Below are 13315 nucleotides of genomic sequence, written 5' to 3' on the forward strand. Positions count from 1 at the left end.
GGCTTTTTACCAAACCTTGTCCAGGAAGTGGGGTGCAGGGTTTTGGGAAGTATTTTGGGGGGAAAGACGCGTCCAAACAGCTCTTCCCCAGTAACCAGTATTAGTTTGGTGGTGGTAGCGGCCAGTCCAAGGACAACGGGGGGGAATATTTTGTACCTTGGGGAAGTTTTGACCTAAGCTGGTAAAGATAAGCTTAGGAGGTTTTTTCATGCAGGTCCCCACATCTGTACCCTAGAGTTCAGAGTGGGGGAGGAACCTTGACAGAAATACACTACAATGTCCAGAAAGACACATCACCCAGAGGGAGTCAAATTCATTCACTGACCAGCATTCTGAGCCAGTTGCCATAGTAACACTCAGCTTGTTAATAGTGCTTCATTTATAGCACAAAAAGCACTTTGCAAAAGAGAGTAAGTAGTATCCCCATTTTGCAGATTGAGAAACTGAGGCACAGAAAGACACATTGATATGCCCAAGGTCAGTGGCAAAGTTAGGACACTCACAGTCTATTCCCAACTCCTGCCAGATGTTCAATGACCTAGCCGCTGGTTATGGCTACTGTTCACCTGGTTTGGACTAGTTGTTCTCTTTGGACAATAGTCTGTGGATCTAAGATTTCATTCTTTCTAATGCCTGTGACAATGACTCTGATCTGCTGTGTATGGGTTGTAATGCAGAGAAGATACTCATTTTTTAGCATCAAAGTTTGGGGTGAAAGGAGAAGCAGGCCAGATGTTAGCATCTAACCTCATCTTTATGGGGGAATCTTTAAAGGGGATAATCCCTATGGTGAACATATAAACAGAGAAAGTCATAGACACCGAAACACAACAGGGGCCTGATCCTACAAACCTTCACTCACAGGACTAGGCTTGACTCATATGTGCCTGTTCCCACTGAACTAAATCATAATCTCTTACTGATTTCAGTGGTACAGAACTGCTACCATGCGAAATCTCATTCACTTTTATGGGAGTAGTTATGTAAGGACTACTCTCATGAGTAAGGGTTTGCAGGATTGGGCCTTAAATGCAGATATCCCTTGGTATTAAGAAAAAGGGAATCATGGGGGAAAGGTGTTTGTATTTTGAAGACATGTGAATCGAGGCCTAAATATTTTGCTTTTCAAATCTTTGTTGCCCTGATTTACTTATTTGTGTTGTTTCTTCTGACTCCCTTTTCAAATGATGTGACCACTTTTCTCTTCCTCCCACCCACTGAATATAGAGAGTGGAATCCTGGGCTCACTGCAGTCAATGGCAGAACTCCCACTGGCTTCCACAGGGCCAGGATTTCACCCACAGGGTCCAGGCTCTTGTTCTCACCATTCCCCCCTAGCTCGCCCCAAATTAAATATATTCTGCCACCACCAAACTTTATTGGAGCAAAAAAGCCACTTTAATTCAGCTAATTATCAATAACTTATTTCATCTTAATTTGTAATTAGCACTGGCATGTCTTAATAGCCCCATAAGAGCAGTATTTGCAATGGCAAAGTAACACAATACCATCTTAGGCAGTGGTCCCCAAATTGTGGGGCACGCCCCACCTAGACAGTCGCGGAGGAACATTCAGGGGGGCATGCAGCGGGGTCTGGGCCAGCTTCCACAGGGGGCAGGAAGGGAGTGCCATCCAGGCCCATGCTGCTCCCAGCCCAACTCCGCCCCCAGCTGCAGCTCCACTCCACGCCCAGCTTTGCCCTTATTCCTTCTCCACCCCCAGTTCAGCCCCCAGCACCACCTTCAGCCCAAGCTCCTCCGCTGAGACTACTGTGCAGTAATGGGGGGGTTGGTGTGAACAGATTCTATTCCTGGTAAGGGGGTTGGGGGCACTGTTCCTTCTAAGCTTCAAAAATTTGCACAGAAGAAATTTTTTGCGCACACAAAATAACGTGTCAAAAATTAGAGGGAACATTGGCTGGGGGGGAAAGTGACAGGAAAAATATGGGCACCACTGCTCTAAGGTGACATTACAAAAATACTTCCTCTTCAGCTGAATAGTGCTGAGGTCTCAAAAACAACTGAAGAAGTTACTAAATCTGTAGTTTAGGAGCAAGGATATGGGCACAATCCTGCAAATCCTCACCCAAGCAAGTAGTCCTTACTCATGTGAGTAATCACGTTGATGTGAACGCTATGGCTTGCACGTGTAAGGATTACTCATATGGGTAAATGTGGCCCTATCTGGGGAGTCTGTCCATCCCAAATATGCCATATAGTAGGCCGTGCTGCCATTGGTATCAGAACATGTTGCATTACCTCTAAAAGATGTTTTATTCCTTATTCGTAATTTCTCTGGCAGTTTAGCGTCTTTAGGCAGGGACAGAAACCGTGTTGCTTTGGAGAGAGCCTGTATAAATAAATGCAGGAAGTGTTAAATTATAGTAGAGTGAAATATCACATAATGAACACCAGAAACACAAGGGAGATGTCTGAAAGAGTTTGTCTACTTTAGGAAAAGAGCTGAAGGTTAGGCTGAGGTTAGCAAACACATGATAGTTGATCATGATCTTTTCCCACCACAGACCCGGGTTAATCTTTTGCCTCAGTTTAGCTGGCTGAGGCCTGCCCTACCCAATGAGAAGCCTAAGGTTAATGTCAGCCAGCTAAATTGAAATAAAATATATTAATATGCATCTATACTAGAGAAAAGGTCTGGATAGGTCAGAGTTAGTTACATGTTCATTAATCCCAACCTTTCCTTAACCACTTTTGCTAATGTAGGAAAACCCAAAGTCTTTCTATACACAATCCCTGTTCAGAACTTTATTACTTAGTTATTAAAATTAGCTCAAAGTTGAAAGTTGGCTTACAAACTCTCAGAGCAGGAATAAATCTAGGCCCTGATCCTGTAATCACCTATATATCTGAGTAACTTGATACATGTGAGTAATCCCAGTGAGGTCATGGGGCAACTCATTGCATAGAGTTAAACACATGTAAGTGTTTACAAGAGGAGGGCCTAAAGACCTAGCTCCTGCAAGGTGCTGAGCCATTAAAATCATGTGGAGTTGAAGACACTCAGCAACTGGTGGTAGGTAGCTTACTGCATAGGACTCTTAATTTTTTATCTACAATTTCTCAAGTGAATCCAGTTTGTGAATCACTGTCAAGAGAATTTTTTATATAACTTTTAAAATCTGCCCCCTTTTCCTATCTACCCATCCCACTCGTGTACCCAAAAGAAACTTGAAATTGAAATCCGTTTCCTATCAGACATTTGTCCTCTGGATACTGCAATGCTACGCATGAGCACTGAGCTGAAGGCATATTGGTTAAGTAAAAAAATCCAGCATTATTTAAGAAAAATTATTTTAAAATTTACTGTCTGTGCATTTTGACAATCTGACTCGGACCCCCTGTTCCTTTTCCCACCCACAAAATTTCTTTGTCCTGTATTTCTCTCTGGCATCCCTGACTAGTAAATCAGTTATTTGCATGATCAAGGCAATGTGTAGCCATGGCTGCAGGGACAGAAAAATACTGTGATTCCAGAACAAGATCCAGTATTACACGAAATGCCATGGTAGCCTCAATAATGATAACCAAATACAGTGATTCTCGCAGATGTCACTCTGATCTCAGCTGTAACAATGAGTACAGTAATTACAAAGTAACCATGGAATGCAACAATAAATATTCAAAGAATGGTTAATTTTCCATTCTCCTAAAGTGGGTAGATGGATTGATTTCAAAGCAGCTACCAGTGTGGCCTCTGCTGGAAGACCCTTTCCCCCTAGTCTTTCAGATATGACCGGAAGTTTGTGATTATTTCAGTACAGGTTGACTCAGCCCTTCACATCATTTGAAGCAGAATAAATTGCATACCATGCAATTTACTTGGTGGGGAGAGGGGTCCTTTATGTGCCTCCTCAAAGCTGGAGGTTTTATATGCCCTCTGTGGATATTGCAGAACGCCTGGCACTTTTCAAATGAGGGGGTTGGTCTGCTGAGCTTGGTCAAAATTTCTCCTCTTTACATTGTTGCAGAGCATCCTATGGACAGATTTTCTGCCTCAGTGCCACTGTCTATCTCAGCCAAGCAGGCTCTATTAGCATACAGCTGTGTGTCTGTCATGCTATGTGTATGAAGTTTGTGAAGTTCTTTTTGTGGACATTTCAGATGACAGCTGCAATAGAACCTCACCCTACAACATGTTCCACCCAGATGCAACTGCATGGCACTCTGTGGAGGTAAATGGGGCTTCGCACAAGCTCCAGGGCTCGTGCACAGAACAAGGTGCAAGATCAGAGCCTAAGTGTCAGTATTACAAATGACTGATTTTTACATGTTCCCTTACACATTCAAATTTTCCTGTGTTTCAGGGGGACATTTTGCATGATATTTAGCTATGACGAGTTCTTTTCTACAAACATACTAAAATGCAAATACCGGTTTGTCCCTAGACAGGCTGCAGGTTTTCTTTACACTCTCCCTCAGGCTGTGCCGGCGACGGATAAGAATTTCTTTGGCCTGTTTTTCACTTGCATCTGCAGCCAGGCTGTGTCTGTTATATGACATTGTCTGAAAAATAAAGGCAGTGGTAACATTTTCAGAAGCACAATGGCAAATGCATTGAAGATTTACAAACAGCACAAAGTGCACTCTTTGCTTTAATGTTCTATTAAGTGTCACAAATATCTTGCAAACCAAATCACATTAAACATTGATTAAGAACAATCTGAGTGATTAGGTCAATGTTTCTTTAGTCATCTGTTCCGCAGGCGTTCTGTTCGGCACCTGCCTTTGTTAAATCTGCCAATATTTATCATGAAAAAGAATTGGGGGGAAATGGCTTCATACAGTGTTTATGCCAGACTCACACTAGCTCATTCAATGTGTCAATTGAGGACACTCGTTTGAAGGTGATAAGATCAGTCACCAAAGGGGGAGAATATTTTCAGCTCCAGCCAGCTCCTCATTTGAACACCTTCCAAAAACACAGACACAGGAGCCATTTTAGCCACAGGAGGGTGTAAGTACCGTGTCCTTTTTGCTTTTAGTTCACGACTTTCTCAGCTCATCAATTCGTACTCTCAATAGAAACAACCGCACAACCACTGAAAATGAGCAGAGCAGTCTCACATCAAGAGCTGACCAAAACACTGGCATGACAGAACTGGGACAAAACTGGAGTTTGGTTTCATGGGGCTATGTGCACATGACCCTTCAAAAGTAAAGTAAATAAGCTGGATGTAATGTAACAATAATATTTAGCAGCCATACAAAGGTATAAACACCAGTAAAGCCCTTATGGCTTATTGTGAACATAAAAGAGACAGATCCTCAAGTGGCATAAATCCAAATGGAGCTCCACTGATTTTCATCAGCTGAGAATCTGGTCTGAGAATGGATTTTACAGATAACTTTTACATTCAAAACTGATGTGGGACATTCTATTAAGTATAACTTCACCCTTACTCGATGTCGTATTTGATAGAGATTCTTTGTTAATATTTCTCGCATATTATCCATTTCAGCAGGGGAAAGCGGCCTTACTTTATCTTCCAACAGATAGTCACTGTTGCAAAGTAGAAAAAAAAAGAGAGCGAGAGAGAGAAATGCTTAATACCTGATCATACAAATTAAAATTACCAATTTTCTTCCTTAGAGATAAAAATAACATTTTACATGGGAGGGGGGATTTTTTTTTTTTTTTTTTACAAGATGAAGGTGTAATCCTGACTCAAAGTTCAAAACTCACCCAAAAATGTCATGCTCTCTCAAAATTCTATACAGGTTGGATTAAACTACAGATTTGATTGAGGTACTTTTCAAAGTGCCCCGAAACCTCCTTTCCAGCTGCTGTACCCAGGGCTGGCCCTAGACTAAATGGACCCCACACACACCCACCCACCCCAATTTGTTAAACTTCTGAATAACTTACAGCAACCTGAGCCCAGCGCCCCCAAGCCCAGCACCCCGGGTGGTCGCCTGCCCCTAAATCCGGCCATGGCTGTACCAGCTGCTTTCAGAAGACCAGGCACTGTCCCAAAAGTTAGACTCAGCTCCCTATGGGAATGTGCTGCACTCTGGGATACTTGTGCCATAAGGCTCTCCAACCTGAAAGAGCAAAGGTCACCTTCAGTCTCTGTGGGCTGAAGGTGAAACTGAGCAACAATGAATCCCTTCACTTCTCTTAGTGGGGCAGTGCCCAAGCGACCCCAAAGCTACAGCCATCTCTCTCGCTGATAGTATTCATTTCAGATTCATTGTGGGGAAAATGGTAATTGCACAGTCAGTGTCAGGCAACACTAGGATACCAGCCTTAAAGAAGAGATGATCCCTGTACACAAATGGTGTAGTATAATAAACCCACACACCTACATGGAGGTTTATCCACACTGGCTTTACTCACTTGAGAGAATCTGAGGATGGGACTGTACTTATCATCCCACTTTCTGCCATCTCAATGGCGTGTTTGATTTCCAGCTTCTTATACAGGGAAACAATGCTTGATTTGGGCTGGTTCTCCCGGATTAGAAGTCTCCGCAGGAACTTATTGTCAAATTTTTTAAACCTGTGGGGGAGGCAAACCAACCCGACCAGTTAGATTCTGTTACAAATAGTTTGGGAAAGCAAATATTCCATGGCTGCAGCGATGGGGATGGAGGTTACTCCCTGCAGGATGGATTTCTGGCATGTCTATCAAATATCATTGAATGAGGTAATCAAGGATCAAGTAAATCTTTCTTTTTGCTGGGACTGGCCTATGTTTGGGCTCATACATTCATCCTCTAACAGTGACCTTTAGCTTTTAATTGTGTTGGCTTATTGACAATTATTATTTTTAATTAGCCATTTGCCTAAAAGACAAAGGGAGCAGTAAATATTACTGTAATAGCTACAAAAAGGCCTTGGCTTGAACTCACTGCCTTTCATGCTCTGAACTTTTAATGGCCCCCTGAAAAAGAACATTCAAATTTGTTAGAAGTTCTTGCCTCTAGTGCAGCAATTGGATGCTTACTGAACCACTATTGATCCTCCTTCTCCTTACTAAGTTTGAAATAAAACCATCCAGAACCGGGCAACAGACAATCCGCTGTTCAGATATTCAACTCTTTCAGGCACCTCAAAGTCAACTAGTTCCTGAGTCTTCCTGTGATAAGAGCCAAAGGATTCTGACTGGTTTCCACCAAGCAAGGAGCTAACCCTGTGCTTCAACATTACAAAGCCATACAGGCTGGAATAGCAAAGCAGGCTGGGGACTACAGGTTTAGACAGACTCTCAAAAACCATACAGAAAACATTGCAAAAACAGCCAGAAATGGGGAACGAAAAGTGTGAGGTGATGGAATTCCACAGCCATGGGTCAGAGGGCTGGGTTTTTTACCTTGCCTTAGGGTTTTGTTCTGTTTTCCTGTAGTTTTGTAAAACTGTTTTGTCTCAGGGTGTAACCCACGCATGCTAAAACCAAAGCAAACAGGAGTAAAACCCTGAGGCGTCAATCTGCTGCCTGACTGGCTGCTTTTGCAGTTGGTGGGCCAGCTCATCCACTCAGTCAACTTAGTCTCCCTTCTACAGTGAAGAGTTTTAAATAACATTCTTACTTATCTTTCCAAAAGTTGTGACCCCAGTGTCCGCACACATCTTCAATTCCCGTCTTCACATGATCAAAGAACTAAAGGCAAAAATACAGATTCATTATGAATTCCCACAGACATCATTTAGCTTGCTCTTAGATATGACATTTTAACAATAGCTTAGTTAAATCACTGAAGTCTTGTCTATATTAGAAAAGTTGCACCAGTTTAACTCAATCAATTCAAAAGTCAATCGAGTTAAAACAGTGCAAATCTGTAAAGTAGAATCATAGAACCACAGGGTTAGAAGGGACTGCAAGGGTTAATAGATGCACTTAAACCAATTTAGTCTGTGTTGAAATTGCTTTAGGTTGACTGGAAGGATTGTCGAGTGCTTCGGGCACTGGCCTAGGACTCAGGAGACCTGGCTTCAATGTCCTACTCCACCACAAACTTCCTGTGTGACCTTGGGGCAAGTCACTTAAGGTACATCTACATTGCATCTGGGAGCAAGCCTCACAGCCCAGGGGCACAGATTTTTGTTAGCGGGATTCATGCTAGCGTATATAAAAATAACGGTGTAGACGTTGCTTTGATGTTGTAACTTGGGCTCTCAAACTGGGGTGTGTGGGAGAGGCTTAAGAGCCTGAGCTCCAGCCCCAGCAGCAAAGTCTACACGGCTATTTTAGTATACTAATGTGATCCCCGCTAACACAGGTCTGTGGACTTGGGCTCAGAGGCTCGCTCCTAGATGCAGTGTAGACATATCATCAGGCTTAGGCCCTTAAAAGCATTAGGCTCCTGAATTCCACTGAAATCAACTGGAGTTAGGTACCTGAACACCTTTGAGGATCTGAGCCTTCATCACTCTGTGCTTCAGTTTTCCATCTGTAAAATGGAGATAATAGCACTTCTCTACTGCTCCGAGGTGTGCTGTGGGTAAATACGTTACAAATTGTGATGCAGCCAGCGTGGGATTCACAAATGTATTTAGGCACCTAACTATGGGAGTATGTATCTTAGATTCAGAGAGAAATTGATGTAAGGTAGGGTTAAACGTGTTTAAGTGTATCTACATTAGGGTTTGCACTGGTTTCACTAGTTGAAGTTAATATCAGTTTAGTTAAACATGTGCCACTGTTCTAGCATAGGCAAGTCCTAAAACTGCAGCAAATTCATATATAAAGAGTAAAAGGAATGTAATTTTAGCACAGCAGATCAACAATTTAGAAAATGAACAATCCAAAGGCTAATATATATATAAAAGAAAGTTTATCTCCTTGTGGCACAGGCTTATTACAGGTCAAATCTGGTCCTACTGAAGTCAATGGGAGCTTTGCAATTGCCTGCAATAGAGCCAGGATTTCACCCTATAATGCTGAAGTTATGGCATACCCGACTGTAAATTTCTTCACTGACAGCTGGCTGCTTTTTATTCGATCTTTTAACATCAAGAAACTCCACCAGTGGGCGAATTGTTATTCCCTGTACAGAAAACAGAAAAAAAATCCTTGTTTACTCATAGACATAAAGGAATAGAGACATACATTTCAATCATATGCCTTCTTTTTTTTCAGTCAAAACTGTGACAACCAGCCTGAGGGTCCTCATGGCTCCTCAAAGACAAGTATGGTACAGTAGTTTCAAATATGAATTCACCCCTGTAATTAGCAAGTGTTGCATTTAGTCGGCAAAGTGCTCTCTCACATAACACAGTCCCCACTAGCAAATCAGAAATGAAGGGAATCTCCAAACTAGGATTGATGTCCATAAAAAAAGGATGCATTCATCTGACAAATCCTATTAGTGACATGGCACTTGCTAACGGCAACCATTTTTTTCCAGTAAAAGTTTTTCAAGAATTCCGCGATGAAGAAAAACAATCAGCTTTTGAAACCAGAAGCAAATCTTTCATAATTCAAACACAGATTTGTTACATTCTCCATCAGCTATTGTTTTAGAAATTAAAATTCAGGGCTGACTAAATAGTAATATGGAAATTAATATCCAAGAGTAGGTGACAGTGGAATTTCTGGTTAGTATTTATCCTCAGTTGGTTATTTTAAGAGAAGGCACCAACTTCTGACTTGCCCAACATGCTGTGTTGGCTTTTAACATTTACTTATGGAGGAAATGTCTTCTTTTTATATTAATGCTACTTACACATTAACATAAGCTGTTAATAAATACCTGACACACCTTTGCTGCCTAGCTGCTGGCTACACTGCATTTTTAGGTATGGTCATGTGACAAAACCCTCCGAAAAAGGCTCATTCAGGCAGATTAAACATTTTGATTTTCTTCTCAAATGCTTCTTCACAAAACATCTGGGAAACAAAACCTGACAGGAGGAGAGTTCTCACCTGAATGAAAACGGTAAAGAATATCACCACAATAGTAGCAGTAATGAACAATTTCTTTCTGGGGATCACAGCAGCAGGAAGCAGAAAGACAAGAGAAAAACAGATGGCTCCTCGGAGACCTCCATAGGCAATAATGAACTGGTCCTTAAAAGTTAGAGGAATTGTCCGGAACACGTTAATGATCTGAGTCAAAACAAAAACACCTGAGGAAAGGATGAAGACAATAGTCTTAGGGAAAATTGAGGTGACATGCAAAGCCTCATCATTACTGATGTTTATTTTTATGACACAGAGTTTATTTGTTTTTGTTTTGTTTTTTTTAAGAAAGGAAATGTCTGTTTACCAGATTGAGAGATTTTTAATTTAAAATGTTGGTAACATTTTCAAAAGTTCCTAAGAGACTTAGGAGCCCAAGTCCTATCTTCAAAAGTGACTTAAGCACTCCGGTGGCTAAGTCTCATTGAAAATGAATGGGCTTTAGCTCCTAAGGACCAGATTTACAAAACTATTTAGGCACCTAGGTCCACCCGGTGAAATTTATATAAGCATGAAAGCTGGTTAGGTGCCTAATTCCCACCTATGGGAGTCTATGGGAGCTCAGTTAAACTCCTAAGAGCTAGATTCACAAAGGAACTTAGCCATAGTGGTGCTGTGTGTCACAACACCTAACTGTTAGACAACTAGAAATCACCAGCATTCACAGTCAGTTCCCCAGCCAAGCTAGCCTGTGGGAGATGCTGAGGAGAGGGTTGTGTCCTAAACCCCACCCTTCTCAAGCTCAAAGAGTTAGACACCTAAATCCACATTGGATAGAGGAACCTCCCTCTGCTTTGGATTCTCAGCTGTGAACTCCCTTGAAATTAAATTCCTATGTTGTTTTCTGCAAGAAGCCAGAGGGGAGAAGAAAGAGGAGCTCCCACGTAGCTTTTAGTTCAGTGGCACAATACTCACCTGGGATGTGCAAGACCCCTGTTTCAAGTCCTCCCTCCCCTTGAGGGGGAAAAGGGGATCTGCCACTTCTCAGGTGAGTACCCTAGTCACTGGGCTATGGGACATTCTGATACGGGGGTTCCCTCACTCTTCTGTTGAAGCTGTTCCACTGTTCCATATCATTAAAGAGGTACTGAAGGAGAAGGAGAGGACCTTGGGTCTCCCCCGTCCCTGGTGGACACTAGGTGTCCTAAACACCAGACTATAACTGAGCAATTGTCAGCTCTTGTGCTTTCACTCTCTCTGGCCCAATGACCCTTTAACTATTTATCCACAGTGGAACAGCTTCAACAGGAGAAACTAAGCCCCACATCAGAATACCCCACAGCCAGTGGTTAGAACACTCCCCTGAGAGCCAGGGGATCCCTGTTCTAATCCCTTCTCCTCTCAGGGACAGAGGGGACTTAAGCTGGACATCTCCCACATCCCAGATGAGTACCCTAGCCACTGGGCTAAAGGTTATGAGGGAGCTTCTCCTCCTTTTCCTCCTCCCCCCATTTTGTGTGAGGCCCGATTCAGTAAGCAGACCGGATTGGGCCTGCAGGAGAGTTAGGTGGAGAAGCACCTATCCTCCTCTGGTTTGTGCATTACTCCGGAGTTTAGGCATACAGACACCTAACGTGAGGCTGCAGTGCGCATGTGCAGAGGTGGAAACATGGGTGTCTACAGAACTTTTAATGCAAAAACGCAGGCACTGAGCAAGTTTGACACCTATAGGGTTTGGTGGCAGCTGAGGGGGGTGGGGCTTGTGAATCCCGGTAGGGCCTGATTCTGAGATTTAGGTGCCTAAATGCACGTTTCACTTGTAAAGAATGCTCAAGAACAAAGTTGCATGTCAAGACTTTCTTACCCAGTGCACGCCAGATCAAACAGAAGAGGAGGGTGAAGCTAACAAAGGCCCAATTCCATTCATGGTTTTTTCCAACCGTGGACACTCCCATGAAAATAAAGATCAGGGTCTCACTGACACTGCTCAGCATCTTCATGAAATACTTTATGGTTGTGTAGGACTTCTGGGAAACATTCTCCTCCACATACTTATTCATGGTCATGGCACAAGCTGTTATCCTGCAAAGTTAAACTAGCATTTAGTTTATTTTTTAAACCCACTCATCTAAAGAGAACCCTATTGCAATGTTCAGCTAGGAAGGACTCCCTTCGATATTGGTCGTCTCTTAAATAAAAAGCATAATTAATTCTACCAATTACCTATTTTCAATTATATATGTAGAATGTATTTATCGAGGGTTTTTTTTCACAGAGATGTGTTTTCTAAAGAAGTATTAGTTTGGAGAATCTTTTCTCACAGGCTGATCCACACAGCTAAAATGAAAGGCCCTCTGCAGGGTCACTCAAGATTCTAATGGTGAGTTTTCAAAACAACCCCTTCAAAGAAACACAAAGCAAGACATCACACCTGTCCTTCAGCATACGTATGTTGCCAGCATGAGTGACTGAAATGGGGATGCTCATCACAACCATCCAACATATGAGGGAGGAAGCAAAGCTTACTAAGACAGACATAGACAGCAAGAGCCAAGGACCTAGTAGTTTCTCTCTATTAAAGAACAACATCCGTATTTCTCCCTTATTCCTCCGTGTCCTCTGATAACAGGTATTTCTATGTCCTTGTCCATGATGGTCATAACTCAGTATAATAATCTATTTCTGTTCATGGACTGACTCTGAAACAGGGGCCTTGGGTAAAAATCTCAAAAAGATCTTAACGTTTCAGAATAGCAGCCATGTTAGTCTGTCTTTGCAAAAAGAAAAGGAGTACTTGTGGTACCTTAGAGAATAACAAATTTATTTGAGCATAAGCTTTCGTGAGCTACAGCCCACTTCATCGGATGCATGCAGTGGAAAAACTGAAGTGAAGTGATGAAGTGAGCTGTAGCTCAAGAAAGCTTATGCTCAAATAAATTTGTTAGCCTCTAAGGTGCCACAAGTCCTCCTTTTCTTTTTGCGAATACAGACTAACAAGGCTGCTACTCTGAAAACTATTATTTTTAGTGCTGCAGCACAAGCCCCGTGAGACCAAGTAAGCTGATCCACGCTCTGAGACTGGCTGATGCAGGGTGTTGTTTGCTGTGTAGATGTATCCCTGGTGTCTTCCAGTTTTCAGATGGTACTGTCCCTTCAGTATTCAGCAGGCTGCTCAACTAAACCTTTAGTCGCACAGCACTTATGTCATAATGGAATATTGCAACCAATTTATGAGCAGGCACAGTGATGTCCAAATAGATGGACATAAGTGTAGGAAGCTAAGTGACTAAGAATTTACCTCAAGTGTGTGTGCTGAGAGCATGATCCCTAGCTGAGATTGTCAAACAGCTGTCCCCACTGTGCTTAAGGGGATATTCTACCACCAATACAGCTCTTTGCTGATTTCCCAATTAAAAACTGGCTTCATATAAACCTGCATAAGAGTTTTTGGTCA

General features: G+C 42.4%; 1 protein-coding gene across 1 annotated transcript in view; it reads right to left on the reverse strand.

The window, feature by feature from the left end:
• Positions 1–13315, reverse strand: part of SLC9A2 (solute carrier family 9 member A2) — a 36868-nt gene that overhangs the window by 4594 nt on the left and 18959 nt on the right. The window contains exons 4-11 of the mRNA XM_048857358.2: positions 11726–11943; positions 9886–10088; positions 8918–9007; positions 7550–7620; positions 6358–6519; positions 5421–5520; positions 4392–4523; positions 2259–2349 (exon numbers count right to left, since the gene is read on the reverse strand). Coding sequence (XP_048713315.2) covers positions 2259–2349; positions 4392–4523; positions 5421–5520; positions 6358–6519; positions 7550–7620; positions 8918–9007; positions 9886–10088; positions 11726–11943 — 1067 coding nt within the window. The remainder of the gene's footprint in view (positions 1–2258; positions 2350–4391; positions 4524–5420; positions 5521–6357; positions 6520–7549; positions 7621–8917; positions 9008–9885; positions 10089–11725; positions 11944–13315) is intronic.

This window comes from Caretta caretta, chromosome 1 (genome assembly GCF_965140235.1).
Source record: "Caretta caretta isolate rCarCar2 chromosome 1, rCarCar1.hap1, whole genome shotgun sequence".
Taxonomy (NCBI): domain Eukaryota; kingdom Metazoa; phylum Chordata; order Testudines; family Cheloniidae; genus Caretta; species Caretta caretta.